Raw genomic sequence first — 16,932 nt, forward strand, 5'->3', positions numbered from 1 at the left:
GGCATGTGACCAGGCCTGGCCTCAATGGGGCGCCTTTGAACCCACTTTGCAAAGGGGAAACTGAGGCTCTGAAAGATAAAGTCCTTTGTCCAAGAGATCACATAACCAGTACCTGGCTGGGCCCAGTTAGTGAGGTTCCTAGTTTCAAGCTTTCTCTAAGCAGCCCACGTGGTGCCCACCCCGTAACCCCGGGAAGCCTGCTGTGGGATAGGAAGGAGGCTCCTCTTTCCTAGAAGCCTTGAATTCGGGGAGCAGAGGCCACTTCTGGGGGGTGGGAGGGCTACAAAATGTTTTAGTCTGGGTGCGGAGGTGGGGCGGGGGAGCCATTAGTGCAAGGCGGTGAGAGGCCCGGAAGGGGGCAGACTGGCCTAGTTAGCATTGGAGGAGTTCAAGCGCCCCTATGAACTCCCTCTTGGCTGGTGGGGGCAGGGGCCTCAGTCCTGCCTGCCCAGAGGACATTCCGTCCTGTACTGTACTGTTCCAGCCCTGTTTGTCTTCCTGCCCAGAGGGTGGGGGTGGGCGGGCCTCACTGAGCTGGGGGCCCTAGGACAGAGGGAACTGGGAGAGAGTAGGGGAGTGGGGTGGGGGTGGGGCTGGCGCCCCACCTCCCAAGCAGCTGAGCTCTGTAATCCTACTCTCCACGGCTAGGGTGGCAGGGTTTCTTCCTCCATAGAAGGAGCCAGCTGGTGGCTGTAGAGGGACCCTCCTTCCCCTCTCAGCCTGTTCTCCGGATGTTCTGACGGGAAGTATGGGCCTCTCACTGGCTGTTTCTGGCCTTGCTGTGAAACAGAGTGGAGGCTGCCTCTTCTGGGTCAGGGTTCCAGTTCTGACACCATTACTCCCGTTGCTCATTGAGCTGATCGACTCTGGGAAGGTTGTTTAACCTCCCTGGGCACAGCAATAGCCTCCAGCTCCTCAAAGGGTGTTTTTTGTTTGTTTAGGTTTGTGGGTATGTGAGATGAGGCTGGGAGACAAAGTCTCTCTGGGTAGCTCAGATATGCCCCAAACTCATGATCCTCCTGCCTCAGCTCCTTCCTTGAGTGCTAGGCTTACAGAACTGCATCACCATGATGGATTCCTTCAGTGGACTGAAGATTAAATGAGTTAATATATGTCAGAGGCTTAGGAATCGAGGCTTGGCAATTGGCTGGTGTCAGTGACAAAAGGCTCTAGTCTGAGTCTCTTGTACCCTGGAGTAACCTATGGGCCTCTGAATGTGCAATTGCACGTGTGCAGTTAGTCATGCATGCAGATATGTGTGTCTGATTATGAGTGTGTATTCATATGCCCAGCTTTTACAGAAACATCTTGAAGGGATGAAATAACCGTGATGGTGTGCTACACACTCTAAAACTAGAGACCCCCTTTCCCACCTTATAGCAACGTCATGGACCAGAAGTGATTATCTCCCTTTTGAGAAAGTAGGAACACGGCCAAGCTTGACCACTTGAGTTTGATTCCTGGAACCCACAGGGTGGAGGAGAGAACTGACCTCTGACCTTCACACACTCAAAGGCAAACATGCACACCCCCTCCCCTATACACACAGGTACAGAAATAAATAAATAAAGTGATTTTTTTTAAAAGATAGAAACAGGACCTGAGATGTATGTAGTTCAGTTGGAAGAGCATTAGCCTAGCAGAGCTACATGCACAGGATGTGGTACCTGCCTGCAATTCTACCACTAAGGAGGTGGGAGCGAAAGAAGCAGGTTAGCTGTCTCAGACAGAGGTTGAGACCCAGAGTAATGACAGGGATGGCCTGGGTGGTTCATCCCCATTCCAGTCTGCCTTGCTCAGTTGCCTCTCAGGCAACTTTATTCCCACAGTGCACCCACTGTTACCTTCCCGCTTAGGAAGTCACCTCAGACAGGTGACAGAAATAGCCTGAGGCCACACAGTGATCCCTAGGAGAGTGAGGTCTGTTGACTTCACGAACCTCATTTGGTGTGGTGTGTGTGTATGATGTGTTGGGGGAGAGGTCTGTTTCCTCACTGGGAGAGTTCTGACTCCCATTATCCAAGACTTGGAGCTGGCACTCTGGGAGGGAAATCCCTGGGCCAAGATCACACAGCCAGGAAGTGGGAGCTTGGGATTTGAACCCTGACTTTAGGGCCTGTGTTCTAACATGCTATTTTTCAAGAGGGTGTGCCCATCGCCCAAGGGATCCCTGCCTGTTCCTTTCTGCCTGGTGGCCTAAGTCCTTTCCTCCTGTCCCAGCACCACTGTGCATCTCCCTAGCTGGCCCAGCTCTGGTCCAACCCCTTGGCAGTATGCCCAGCCTGGGACGTGCGCCTGGAACTTTGCCACCTTCACTCTGTGTTCTAGCTGAGAACAGAGGGTGGGGCCTAGGGGCCCAGGGTGAGGCCTGGGAAGGGGGACTTGGGGCCCAGTGGTGTCTCAGCCAAGACAGAAAAGGCCCCATCTCTTCCTCACCCTGAACAGCTCAGGGAATTAAGACAGCCCCTCTTCTCACATTCTGAGACACTCTGATGCTTAGCTGGGTACTGGGGGACTTGTAAAAACTGTAGAGGGCTTGAGGTGTGGTGGAAGCTTAGCTTTACATCTGGGCAGAGACCCCTTTGGTTTTGCTTAGAGGTGACCTAAGTGACCAGGGGACAAGGTTTGGGTTGGAGAAGGACTTGGGGTAGAGGTCAGTGGGGAGTCTCTCTGACCTTGATCCAATTTGTTCTCATAGGCCATTCGGTGGGGTGTCTGGCCATCAGTCTTGTTTTTCCAGGAACCCCTGCTTTCAAGTGGGCTGTGCTCATTCTTGATCTCCTACAAATACTCCCCACAAAGAGTAAAAGGGCTAGGAGGCAGAAGCTAGAAGGAAAAAGGGGGCACACAGTGCCGGAGGTAACCACTCACCCTCACCCAAGCCCCCTTTGTTGCCAAGTGCCATCCTGGGGATGCAGGAGAGCCCGAGCTCAGTTGTGAGGTGGATGAGAGTTACGAATGGGTGTGTGGTGGTGTGGGATGACACCACAGGAAAGGGCTGGCCTTGGGTGCTGATGGGGCTGGGGGGGGGACACCCTAGTTCAATTAGGAGAGGCCCCTCACACAACCATAAGGGGGCGCTGTCACGGCTTAGAAGGAGTGGGGATTGAGTTCCCTGGTGGGCTCAGGGCCAGAAGTTGGAATAGATGGGCCAGACAGGGCCAGAAAAGGGGGAGCCTGGGTGGGTTGAGGTAGGGAGAAAAACTGGTAGAGAAAACCAATCAGACCTAGGAAGCCAGAGAGGAGGAACAGGGGTGAGGCTTGAGGGATGCCCCAGTTTAGACAGGGAATGCCAAGAGTCTAGGGAGTTTTTCTGGGGTCTCCTGTGGCAACCTGGTCAAATGGGTCCCACAGCCTCTGCACCTGTTGCAAGGTGAACACAGAATCCACTTCTCCTTAGGATGACCCCAGCTGTGTCCAGTCACAGGAGGGCGCTGCCTCCCTTGATCAGCCAAGGCATCTTTCTGAAGGATGTCCCTCAAATAGGGTTTGGGTGGGGCCCTCCTCCCTCAGTTACAGACTGGGTCCGGGTAGATGAAATAGACACAAAACCAGGCTGTGGGAAGTGGCTCAGGTTTGTTCTGTTGGTACTGAAAAGGGGTGACCCTACTTTTTTAATGCTGTTTTTTGAGACAAGATCTCTCTCTCTCTGTAGACCAAAGTTGGTCTGAAACCTGGCATGTAGGCCAGGCTGGCCTTGAAAGTATCATTCTACAACTTTCCAAGTGCTGGGTTTACAGGCGTGAATCTCCTTCCCTAGCTATCATTTCACTTTTTGAAAGGAAAAAAAGCCCCTAGTTGGGTCCTACACAGCCTCTAGTGACACACACACACACACACACACACACACACACACACACACACACATTTCTAGGGCAATTTGAAGCTTGGGAGACTGTTAGAAAGGGCATGGTAAAAGTAACCTCTCTTTTGGAATTTAGAAGAGTCAGGGACTCCCTAGAAACCTCAGTCTGGGGATCCCTTTTTAACCTCACAAGAGTTAGACTGCCAAGAAAGACTCGTTTCAGGGACTTGGAGGAAAAGGCTCTCTTGGAAGAGAGGCCATTGCTCAAACTCGACCACCTCCCATCCGTAAGGAACTTGGAGTTTCACTCCCAGATGGAGGATTGAACCCGATGTATCAGGAAATCGCAGCTAATAACCCCAAAGCCGGTCCAGGGGAGGGGGGCGGGACAGCTGGAGCTCTGGGATTAAACCCCAGATACCCTGCAACCCTCTAGAGTGGAGGGAGCACCGGGGATGTGCCCCCAATCACGCTCCTCAGGGTGTCCTTAACTTGAGCCACACCCCAGAGATGAGGGGTTCCCCTAAGCCCCTGTCAAGGAGAGCCCCCAGTCCCCATCATCCTGTCCCCGAAGCCCTGTACCTCACGCGCTGCAGCCCCAACGCCATGGCTCGCCCTTCGCGGTTCCAGAGCCCTCGATGCCCAGCGTCCCCCTCCCCTGTCCGTGTGAGCCCCCTCCCCAGCTCCACCTCTGCCACTCCATTGGCTCGTCTTTGCCCAGCCCGCGGTTCTGATTGGAAGGTGGGCTTGTTACTTCCGAGGAGGAGGAGGGTCTAAAGGAGAAGACTTGGAACTTCAAGGGGTGGGGGAATCCAATGTAATGCACACCCCCAGCCACGCCCCTGCCCCAGACTTCCTTGGCAGTCCGGAGCCCGCCGGGCGTGATTTCCCTCCAGTCTCCGAACTCCCATATGTACACTTCTGAACCATCTGATTCACCGTTCTCTGCGTCCCAGCTCCTGTCACAGTCTCTCCCTCCACTCCCACTCCTCCCAACCCTCCCTCCTCTTTTTCCTCTGTCCTTTTCTTGACTTACCAAGTCCCCACTTCTCTCCACCCCGAGCTCTCTACTCCACCCGTATTCTACAGCCCCTTGCTTTGCCATACCCCATGCCCCTCCACTGTGTGGCCCCACTGTGGACCCCGCCTCCCCGAACCTTCCTTGTCCACTCCTCCCACCCCACCCTGACCCGTGGCCTCTCTTAACTCCCTGTGCAGGTTCCTGCAGATGAATAATTAAGCTTCTGTCAAGTAAATATGCTTTAGCTCCATCACACCCACTTGTAAAGGGAACAGAGAACCGATGAGAGATACGTGCGCAGTGACCACGGACAGGTGGAAGACGGTACAGCTGGGTAAGGAAAAGGAAGGAAGTTCCTGTGTAGGCTGGAGAGGGCGTGGGACACTAAGGGACAGGGGTGAAGGAGCAGTGTTCCTTCCGCATGTAGGTTTGGGCACACTACACTGCGGCAGAAATGGATTTACTGTTTTTGAGTTATTGGGCAAGCTCCATCATAGGACTTTGACACTTACCGCGCTCTCTCTTTGGAGTGCTCTTCTTCTAGGCTAAGAGGGTTGACTTCAGGGTTGCTGTCAACCCTGAAGACCAGCGTTCAATCTCCAGGACCCACATCGTGGAAGACTAGAACCAACTCCAGAAAGTTGTTCTTTGATTTATCTGCATGCGCGTGTGTGCATGCGCGCGCACACACAATGTAATTAAAAAAAACTTAAAAGAATTCTCTAAAAATTCACATGGCTCCCAACCTCAACCCAGGAAAACACTAAGCTGCCTCCTCCCACTGCCTTCTCTTCTCCATCTTCCTTCTCCTCTTCTCCTTCCTCCTCCCTTTTCTTCCTTCCTCTTCTCCATTTTTTGAGACGAGGTCTAATGTAACCCCATCAAGGCTGGCATTAAACTCACTATATAGCAAAAGCCTGCTTTGAACTTCTATACTCCTGCCTTCACCTTTCAAGTGGATTACAGGTGTGTACCACCATGCTCAGCTCCCATGCAATTTAGTTTCACTTGATTTTATTTGAACAAAGCTGAATATATTCATGCTATCAGCAACTCCAGGGAAGAAGGCAAAATCCAGACAGAGTCAATCATTGTAGGATTTCCTTGGCCACGGTGATTTCTGGTTTGGGGAAGACATATGAACCAACCTAGTACAGTGAAGACTAATTCTGAGGACTTTGCTGTAACTGTCAGGAGAGAGGGTTTACTTATTTTTTATTGTTTTATTGTGTTTGTAGCATAGAGGATTGAATTTAGGGCCCAACTCAACCAGAGTCATATCCCTAGCCCTTCACTGTAGTATTAAGATTCTTAGGCAGATGCTCTACCACTGAGCCACACCCCTCAGCCCCTCACTGGGGGATTCTAGGCAGGTGCTCTACCACTGAGCCATGCCCACAGCCCCTCACTGGGGGATTCTAGGCAGGGGCTCTACCACCAAGTCTGAACTCCATTATTTTTTTTTAAAGCAATCTAGCTCACAGAGCAGCTACCCTATGTGTATATTATATTTCACAATAACAAAAATAATTTGACAGTAATTGTCATTGAGGAGTGCTGAGTTAACTGGAGGTCAGAACTGGAAGCAGAGAGCTGGGATCCTCAAAATAGAATTTGCAGGTATTTGGGGGGGGCACTCTGAAGTGTTTTCGGTGCTCTTTCCCCTCAGCCCCCATTGATCTCCAAGGGCAAAGCTGTTTTTATAACACTAGTAAGATGCTCTTGCCACACTCTTCTCCCTGTGTACACATACAGTTTCCAGTGGTCATGGATATGTGATAGGAGACTTGCTCTGATGTTGAGGGCTCTGTTATATTTTATTATTATAAATTTAATTTTAAAATAATTCCATACAATGGATTAGCGTCAAACTCATTTCCTTACAGCTTTTCTTTTGATTTCTTTTTTCTTTCATTCATTCTTTTCTTTTCTTTTTTGAGTTTTGAGACAGGGTCTCTGTGTAGCCCTGGCTCTCCTGGAACTCACTCTGTAGACCAGGCTGGCCTTGAACTCAGGAATTCGCCTGCCTCTGCCTCCCAAGTGCTGGGATTAAAGGCATGCGCCACCACTGCCCGGCTTCTCTGTAACTTCTCTTATCCTTTCTTGCTCTTGCTGACTTCTCTCCTTTTCCCAACGAGTCCCCTTCCTGCTTTCATGTCTTTTGGGGGTGTCTGGGGGCAGGCCTTGTGCAGGTAGCCATGGTTGCTGTGTGTCCATGATTGCAATGACCACGTCATATCCAGAAATCAGCATTTTGGGGCTCTCTTCTCTTACAGCATCTCTTTCACAGCCTTCCCTTTGGTGATAGAGATGTCTTGTTTAGGTCTGAGCACTAAGCATTCTTTTATTCTCAGCTATTTGACAATTTATGAGTTTCTGCTTTAACTGTTGCCTGCTTCCAGAAGAGACTCATCTGGCCAAGGCTGAGAGCTGCATTAGTCCGTGGGTATAAACAGAAACGTTTAGAAGGCATTTTCACTACATGTTTATTTAGGGAAACATCAGTAGTAGATTCTCTCATAGGACCCATGACCCCTTAGCTATACATTTTTGGCCAGACTTATAGTGCCAGGTTTGAATCCTACAGTTGGATTGGGCCTCAGATGCAAGGAGAAAGCGGTTGGTTACACCGGGAACATTTATGGCACTACCACAGTGCTGAACATACTTTGCCTTGTGGGCCAGAATCACAGCAAGCAGAGCCCAGAGCTGAGTGAGATTATTGATAACTCGTCCTCAGCATCCTGCATATCACCTTTCCAGCAGCACTGTGAACTCTAGCCAGCAGGAAGGAAGCTCCCAGGTCACTTCCAGCCTGATTTCTCTGTGTCTTCTGCAGCAGGGTTTTATTGTCTCATTCTCATGGGTGGCCAATGACAAGCCGCTGTCACCTTTGGAGCTTTCAGGGGCTCCACAGCCAACAGCTCCTAGAGAGGTATCCTGCAGCTGGCATGGGCTTTTCATTAAAAACCCCATGACTTTTGGGAGCAGCATGGTCCACCATGCAGGACATCTCTGTTTAAGCTCCTTAGTGTGTGTGTGTGTGTGTGTGTGTGTGTGAGAGAGAGAGAGAGAGAGAGAGAGAGAGAGAGAGAGAGAGAGAGACTGGCCTTGAACTCACTAAATTTTAGAGCAGTGGTTCTTACCCTTCCTAATGCTGTGACCCTTTAATTCAGTTCCTCATATCGTGGTGATCCTTGATCATAAGATTATTTTCGTTGCTACTTCATAACTGTAATTCTGCTACTGTTATGGATTGTAATGTAAATATTTGATATGCAGGATATCTGATATGCCAACCTTATGAAAGGTCATTCGATATCCCCTTCCCTCCTGTGACTCAGAAGTTGAGAACCATTGTTGTAGAGGCTGACCTTGAACTCCTGATCCTCCTGTCTTTGACCCTCAAGTGCTGGGAGTGGGTCACCAAGCCCAACCTCTCCATTTCATATGGCCTGCTTTAGAAGTCCTCCATACTTTGAAAAGATGTAAAGGAGTTTGGGGAAGCCAAACCCACATGCAATGAAGCTTTAACTAAGCCTGGCGTGCCCTCTGGTGGTTGGAGTTGGGATGACTCTGCTGATGCCTGCGCCTGTCTAGTTGGTTGTGAAGAAATAATTGCATAAGGATGACTTCACATTGGTAACATATTTTTAATGGATTGATTTTATGTTTTAAGATTTTTTTGGGTGCTCTGGAGAGATATCCCAGATGGAAAAGGTGCTTGACACTCAGTACGTCAATTTAGGTTGAAAGAGAGAACAGACTCCTGCAATGTCTTCTGACTTTTACATTGATCTCTCTCTGTCTTTTGTCTGTCTGTCTGTCTGTCTGTCTGCCTGTCTGTATCATACACACATGCAAATAAACATAATTTAAAAATTTCAGTTTGGGGCTGGAGAGATGGCTCACTGGCTCAGGACACTGACTGGTCTTCCGGAGGACCTGGGTTCAAATCCCTGCACCTACATGGCAGCTCACAACTGTCCATAACTCCAAGATCTGACACTGTCACATAGACATACATGCATGCAAAACACCAATGCATATAGAATAAAGGTAGATGAATTTTTAAAAATTTCCAATTTTCTTTTAAATGAGTGTTCTTATTTTGCTTCTATGGGTGTTTGGCCTGCATGGATGTTTGTGTACTATGTTCATCAGTGCCTGTTGAAGTCAGGCGACAATGACAGACCTCTTGGAACTGGAGTTACAAAAGATTGTGGGTGCTGGGAAGTGAACCTGGGTCCTCTGCAAGAGCAGCCAATGCTCTTAATCTCCAGCTTTCCAGCTCCTGCGTGTGTGTGTGTGTGTGTGTGTGTGTGAGAGAGAGAGAGAGAGAGAGAGAGAGAGAGAGAGAGAGAGAGAGAGGGAGAGAGAGAGAGGAGAGAGAGAGAGAGAGGGAGAGAAGAGAGAAGAATAGAGAGGGGAGAGATGGAGAGAGAGGAGAGGGAGAGAGAGGGGAGAGAGGGAGAAAGAGAGGGGAGAGAGGGGGAGAGAGAGAGGAGAGAAAAGAGAGGGACTATGAAGCCCAGGCTGGCCTGTAGCTCTTAATCCCCCAATTTCTACCTCCCGAGTGTTAGGATTTTGGTCACGCACAATCACACCTCCGTTCATTTTACATTTTAGTAAATGCACTGACATATTATATGTCAAGAAGTCTTGGGCTGGAGAGATGGCTCAGTGGTTAAGAGCCCTGACTGCTCCCAGAGGTCCTGAGTTCAATTCCTAGTATCCACATGGTGGCTCACAACCAACTGTAATGTGATCTGATGTCCTCTTCTGGTGTGCCTGAAGACAGCGACAGTGTATTTGCATATATTTAAAAAAATCTTTAAAAAAGTCTTTCTAGACTTTCCTGTCATGTATTTAATGTCACCATTCTTTCTGAGGGAATTGTCCTTGCCGTCCTATCTGAACCCATTGAGAAGAAGTGGTGAACACCACCTGGATTTTTTTTTTTTTTTAATTTTTAATTTTTGAGACAGCCTCACTGTGTGGTCCTGGATGTCCTGGAACTTGTTCTGTAAACCAGGCTGGCTTGGGATTAAAGATGTACACTATCATGCCTGGATGAAAAAATTACATTGTATTTATTCATTTCCTCTACACACATGTATGCACTCACATTTGTATAGATGCATACACGAAAGCATGCAAGCTAGCATGTCCCAACACACACACACACAGAGGTCAGAGGACAACTTTCAGAAGGTGGTTCTCTCCTTCCACTGTCTGGGTCCCAGGGATCCAACTTACCCCTTCAAACTTGGCATCAGGCAGATCACCAGGTGAAGAGTTTCACCAACTTCTGAATGCTTTCATGTGCAACTCTCATGAAGAAGAACACTTTCCTAAGGTAACCAGAAGCTAACAGTACTGTCACTGTCATCCCATTGCTGGGTGCCCTTAAATTTGTTTGTTTGTTTGTTTGTTTTTTGGTCTCACTTTCCAGTGAATGTTTGTCCTAGTTAAGGTTACTATTGCTGTTATGAAACACCATGACCAAAGCAAGTTGGGGAGGAAAGGGTTTATTTCAGCTTATGCTTCTAGGTAACTGTCCATCACTGAGGGGAGTCAGGGCAGGAACTCAAAATAGGGCAGGAACCTGAGGGCAGAAGAGCTGATGCAGAGGCCATGGAGGGGCGCTGCTTACTGTCATGTGCCCCATGGTTTGCTTAGCCAGCTTACAGAATCCTGACCTACCTACCCAGGAATACCCCCACCCACAATGACCCCTCCCCCATCAGTCACTAATTAAAAACTATACTCTACAGCCTGATCTTATGGAAGCATTTTTTCAATTGAGGTTCCCCTCTTTTCAGATACTGCTAGTTTGTGATGGAAAACTAGCCAGCACGGTGGTGAAGACTCATCAGTGCACAGATTGCTGAGAATAAATGCTGTTGGAATGTTCAGCCCCAAACGAGGCATTTGTACTCCACAACAAGACCCTGGAAACCCTGCTGCTTTGGAAAGAATTTAAGACCGGAAGTCAGGAAGAAGGGCGGTAAAATGTAAAATGTCATTGCAATCATGAACCCCTTCAGGCTCTAGATGATCCCAATCTAAGAGTCCTGGTCTTGGTTAAAGGGAACAAGTCACAGAACACAACCTAAAGTCCTGAATCTGAGGAAGAGTCAGGGGTTTGGGAGGGATGGGAAGGAGATAAGAGGTGAGGGAGAGGATAACCATAATACATTGTACATATGCACGAAAGTGTCAGAGAGGTAACTACTAAAGCACATTACACAAACGGTTTGTTCCACTGTCCAGCTTCCATTCATTCTAACAGAAGGGTGGACGGTGTTTGCTTGTTTAAACACAGTTCCGCTTTCACAGTCTCCTGCTCTTGATCATCAGCTTCTTATGTTCTAGAACTTCCTCCTGTTTTGTTTTCTCATAATTGGCATAAAAAAGCTTATTTCAGTTTGTGTTTTCTTTATTGCTGAAGCTGTTGCCTGTCTGTGGAATATGTTCTCCTAACTGGGCTGCCTTTTCTGGCCTCAGTGGGGGAGGATGAGCAGAGCACTGCAGAGATGTCCCAGGGTTGGGGGATAGGGGAGTGGGGAGAGGCTCCACACTCTCAGAGGAGAAGTAGGGTCATGGGAGACGGACAGTGTGTGTGGGAATCGGGGGCATCGATTAGGATGTAAAGTGAATTAAAAAATGTTAAAAAAAAAAATCTGAGAACATTAAAAAAAACAAGTTCCTTTTAGAGCAGTGCAGCCAGGGTGATCCCACCTGGGCACAGACTTCACAGATGAGTTCAGGAGATAAGTTTCTCACAGGTGGTCATGCAATTGTTTCTTGGAAACAATTGACTTCAGCAATCCTTGGAGGCCCAAATCCACTGATGCCCAAGGCCAAAAGATATTATGCAGTGTTTGTTTCTGGCCAGTAGTGCTGGTTGTTCTCTCTCTCTCTCTCTCTCTCTCTCTCTCTCTCTCTCTCTCTCTTCCTCTCTTTCTCTCTCTCTCTTTCTTCTCCTTCTCCTTCCCCCACCCCACCCTGTCAGTTTAATACAGGCTAGGATCATCCGGAAAGAGGGACTCTCCATTGAGACCATGCCCTCATCAGATGGCCTGTAGGCAAATACATTGTATGAAATTCTAAAAGAATTAATAAAAATTTAAAAAATGAAAAAATTAAAGAAGAGTTTCATGTAGCTCAGGTTGGCTCCAGACTTTCTGTGTAGCTGAGGATGGCTTTGAGTTTGTGATCCTCCTGCCTCCACCTCCTAAGTGGTGGGATTACAGGTGAGTACAACTATGACAGGTTTCATGCCATACTGAGGTTAGGGTTTTATTAGGGTTTTGTTGCTGTGAAGAGACACCATGACCAAGGGCTGGCTTAGAGTTTCAGAGGTTTAGTCTATTATCATCATGGCAGAAAGCACGACAGTGTCCAGGCAGACATGGTGCTGGAGAAGGAGCTGAGAGTTCTGCATCTTGATCTGAAGGCATCCAGAAGAGACTCTCATTCTACACTGGGCAGAGTCTGAGCATGGGAGGCCTCAAAGTCCATCCCCACAGTGACTCACTTCCTCCAACAAGGACATACCTAGTCTAATAAGGCCACACTTCCTAATAGTGCCATTTTCCATGGGTCAAGTATATTCAAACCAACATATGTGTGCGTGTGTGTGCGCGCACACGTGCACACACACACACATACACACACACACACATACACACATTGGTTTTTTGAGATAGGGTTTCTTCTGCATAACCTTGACTGTCCTTGATCTCACTCTATAGACCAGGCTGGTCTCTAACTCAGAGATGCACCCTCTTCTGCCTCCCAAGTGCTAGGATTAAAGGTGTATGTCACTACCACACAGTTATACAATGTATTTTGATGGTATTCACCCCTACATTGTGGGTCCATGTTCCATCCCACCGCTGGGGAGGTGAAACTCAGGGAGTGCTTGACTGCATCTCCCTGTACTGTTGCTGCTGTCAGGTGCTGGGCTTTACGGAAGTGCCAAGACAATGTTCAAGGGATGAAAAGACACAGTCTAAGATGGGGAAAGCCAAAGTTGGGGTTCCCTGACCCCTGGGCATTCAATCACCACTGGAGTGCCACACAGAAGAGTCAGGAACTAAAAATCTGGGGTCTGGGAGGCCAGGACTGTTGAGGGTCTGCAGGGTCGGCAGGCTGAGGACAATGACAAACCCAGTGCTGGAGAAATGGGGAACTCCGGCTTAGCTCATTAGTGAAGGTAGGTTGTCTGGAAGCGCGGATTCTATGGGAGACTTAGGCTGTGGCTCTGTGGGTGAAAGCCTTCTCCGTGTTTCCCACTGGGGCGGTTTCAATGGAAGAGACAGTCCATGTTTATCCATACTATTTATTGACTGTTCGTGAAAAATACATGTGTACCAACTTCTTAGGGTGGACCAGAGATTAAATACCTTTTGCAGGAAGGAATGTCCAGGAAGGGAGGCTTATTGGCTAAGTCCTCAGGGCCTCTAGGTACCCCATTAGCATGGAGAACTCTGTTCTGGGACTACATGACCACAGGTCACGTTTCCTTATGTGGAAAGTGTGGCACATGTTCCAAGCCAGGAATCTGGCAGGGAGCAGGGAGGTGCCTACTGTCTTAGTTGTATACCTGAGTGCTGGGCTCTCAGACTTGCTCTACCTTACCAAGTTTCCTGGTATGGTCAACTGTCCCACACTGCATCTTCTCCTAACCTCTCCTAGATGCATCCATGCTGGGGACAGCATACCATGACAGGGACTGCCCACAGCAGGCAGGGATGGAAACATCTTTGAAGACCGTGGCAGCTCCTCGTAAAAAAGAATGATGTCTGGAACCCTGAGAAGCAGGAGACACATCCCTCCAGGGGACCCACCATCTGAAATAATGGACTGCCTACAGTAGGCCAGGATGAAAACATCTCAGTAGCCTGCTGCAGCTCTCTGTAAAAAACAAAAACAAACAAACAAACAAACAAACAAAACCCAATTGTTCCCATTTCTCCTAACCTTAGCCCCGGACAACGTCTGTATAGATTTCATTTGTGTGTGACTGCTTTTCAGTTGGCCTTGGTGTGCATAATTATTCTATTATATCTGACTTTCCTACTTCCTTTTCCTTCTGCTCTGGTGAATTCTGTGAAACTAGATGTTCCTTGAAGTAATGATTCTTAAACAATCAAAAATTGAGGCACAGGGCACAACACAGCACAGTCCTAATGGCCCAGGTGCATGCTGTGTGTTTTTATCTTGGAAACAATGCAATAACTGCACAATGGTAGTTTCGGATTAATGTTTGACTTGCAAAGAAAGTTTTAAGAAATATTAGAAAATGAAGTGGAGCTAACATTGGGACCCCAAGAAAGGAGAAAGCTATTGAAGTTATGAAATGAGTTTTGCACAACATTTGAGAGTGACCAACGGTCTCCTTTGAATATGTATGAATAAACAAGTATAGAATACGTAAAATTATATGCTAGTAGAATTAAGTCAATACACTGGGACTCTTAGGAGACTCATTGTATGCAATGTACAGAAGTAGAAAGCTAGTGGAACTGCGGAGTTAAGGATCCAGCCTCAACACCGGATCGGAGTTCTCAACTGGAAGCAGGGCTATCTGGAAGGCACATAATAAATACACACAGACTACTTTTTCGGGTACAAGCTGACAGGCAATTTTTCAAGGCTTAAAGTTTCTCTCTCTCTCTCTCTCTCTCTCCCCCTCCCCCTGCACGATCTCAGCTTGCACTCACTCTGCATTCTCCTGCACACTCTGTTTTCTCCTGTGCAATTTTCTTTTTTCACACTCCCACACTCCTACCTCCTACACACCTCTCCTTTCAGGCACACATACACACCACATTCTCTCTCTCTCTCTCTCTCTCTCTCTCTCTCTCTCTCTCTCTCTCTCTCTCTCTCTCTTTCTCTCCCCCCCCCCCCCCGCGCGCCCTCTCTTTCTCTCAAGCAAAATAGAAGTAGTACATTTTTCCCTATGGCCCATGACTGGAGACATTGGTTGTTACTAAAAGTGCCCCCTCACATCCCCTCCCCTGCCCATCTTGTCCCAGGTGCTGTCTTGTTCCGGGTGTCATCTTGTTCCGGGTGCTGCCTGATGCACCGTTTTATAACGCCGCGGACTGTTTCTGCTGTTGAGCTTGTTTTCCTCACAATAAAAGACACAAGAAAACTGGGCTGCTTTTTAGGAGCCTTTGTCGTTAGTCATTCCACAGTCCGGGGCCGGCCAATGCCCAATCTTTTATGTGCATTGTGTCAGCCATAGCCCAAAATGTCCACTAGATGGCGAGCTCATTCCAGCTCCTGAGCCCTTATGTATGGCAAATGGTGGCGCTTAAATAATGAGGACATTTTAGGCTCTTGGCACTTGCAGTATCATTATGAGAGTGGGTGGATAGGATGACCAATGGAAAGCCAGCCTCATCTACGTGGTTTCTGGTTAATCTCCAGAGACCAGAAAGTGTTTATTGGCTCCACCTGACTTCACTGTTGTAAACACAGAGAAACCAGGAAAAGCAGGGCAAGAGCTTGCTGATTCCCTGGGTACAATCATCTGATGACCCAGATATCAGCCAGTGACCAGCTGGTGGGTGTGTATACAGCACAGATACGCTGGGCAAGGGTGGATCTTGGGGCTTTGCCGTAGTGTCGGCTTATTTGGCTAGTCATCTGCAAACCACAGCTTTTTTCCCCGTGTGTGTGTGTGTGTGTGTGTGTGTGTGTGTGTGTGTGTGTGCGAGTGTGTGTTTCAGCGTGTGGCCTCAGGCAGCTGCTACTGCTGTCTAGATAACAAAGCCCAAGTCACTCACCACTTTTGAGTCCTGCCTGGGTGTGGTAGTCCCTTCTATGGTGAATACTGTGACCATCTGTCATCTCGCACACTTGACTCAAGTTAGTCTGTTTTTGTTCCCAATCTCTAACGCTTAAAATAAAGACGACTTTACGGAAGAGCTAGGCAAAGGCTGAGTCAATTCATACAGCTCTTCCATTCTGATTGATGTGTGTCAATAATTTGGTTTCCTCTAGAGTCTTGACTTCTCCCATCGTTCTCAGTAAAGGCCTACCAGGAAAGGTGTGTTTATTAATCACCTAACATACCTCCACTGACTACTCATGGGTTACCCCCGCAACCACCAACTGCCAGCCACAAAGGGAAACTTTAAAATTTACTTATTTAATAAAAGCATCTTATTTTTGTTTTCTATTTAAAAGGATTTATTTATTATGTACAGTGTTCTGTCTGCTAGTACGCCTGCATGCTAGAAGAGGACACTAGCTCTCATTACAGATGGTTGTGAGCCGCCATGTGGTCGCTGGGAATTGAACTCAGGACCTCTGGAAGAGCAGTCAGTGCTCTTAACTCCTGAGCCATCTCTCCAACCTCTCTTTTTATTTATTCACTTTACAACCTGATCTTGGCCAATTGTTTCTCCTCTCCAGCCCCACCCTTATAAATCTTTCCCTTCATTGCCCCTCCCCTTCTCCTCAGAGAAGGAACAGCTCTCCTTGATGCTGGACCACCCTGGGACATCCAGTTGTTCTAGGCATCTTCTCCTACTGAGGCCCAACGAGGGAGTCCAAGTAGGGGAAGGGAACCCAAGGAGAAGCTTCTCATTTTATTTTCATGTATATGGACAGTTTGCTTGCATGTGTGTCTGTGCCACCACATTGGTACTGGGATCTGAATCTGGTCCTCTGTAAGAGCAAGAAGTGTTTTTCACTGCTGACCTGTCTCTCCAGCCTCCATAAAATGGAAACTTCTCACCCTCCTTCCTTCCTGTGAAAACCTTAAGAAGGGATAACTATCTTGCTACATGAGCCTGAACTTCACCTAGCACCCCCACCATGCTGTTATATGTCCATCTATAACATTTGTTATCATTATAAAATTATCTTTTAATAAATTTCTCACCAAATAGCATTCAGCTTCACTGTCCTTCTTGAATCCTAAATCCCACAGATTTCATTCCCAGGCTAGCACCATTGTTGGCTACACAGTTTCCTGCAGGGTTAGGTCACTATTGCCCTGGTTAACTTGGATTCCAGCTTACAGCAGTTTACAGTAAGACACTAACTAATGTAGGCTGGGTCTGGAATATCTCCCATGTTA

General features: G+C 48.0%; 1 protein-coding gene and 1 long non-coding RNA gene across 4 annotated transcripts in view; one reads left to right on the forward strand and one right to left on the reverse strand.

Moving 5' to 3' along the window:
* The window catches only part of Hif3a (hypoxia inducible factor 3 subunit alpha), a 28,348-nt gene extending 23,900 nt beyond the window's left edge, over positions 1 to 4,448 (reverse strand). Inside the window, exon 1 of the mRNA XM_076927384.1 lies at positions 4,388 to 4,448. Within this exon, the coding sequence (XP_076783499.1) occupies positions 4,388 to 4,413 (26 nt within the window). The 5' untranslated portion in view covers positions 4,414 to 4,448. The remainder of the gene's footprint in view (positions 1 to 4,387) is intronic.
* Positions 263 to 16,661, forward strand: LOC143440497 (uncharacterized). Of its 3 annotated transcripts, none has more exons than XR_013108153.1 (3): positions 621 to 4,718; positions 5,024 to 5,160; positions 10,652 to 11,255. It is a non-coding gene; the product is annotated as an uncharacterized LOC143440497 (long non-coding RNA). The 3 variants fall into 3 exon arrangements; XR_013108154.1 differs by adding an exon at positions 13,533 to 16,661 and having other exon boundaries at positions 3,031 to 5,160; positions 10,652 to 10,843; XR_013108152.1 differs by having other exon boundaries at positions 263 to 5,160.
* The last annotated feature ends 271 nt before the right edge of the window (positions 16,662 to 16,932 follow it).

The sequence above is a fragment of the Arvicanthis niloticus genome, chromosome 29 (genome assembly GCF_011762505.2).
Source record: "Arvicanthis niloticus isolate mArvNil1 chromosome 29, mArvNil1.pat.X, whole genome shotgun sequence".
Classification (NCBI taxonomy): Eukaryota; Metazoa; Chordata; class Mammalia; order Rodentia; family Muridae; genus Arvicanthis; species Arvicanthis niloticus.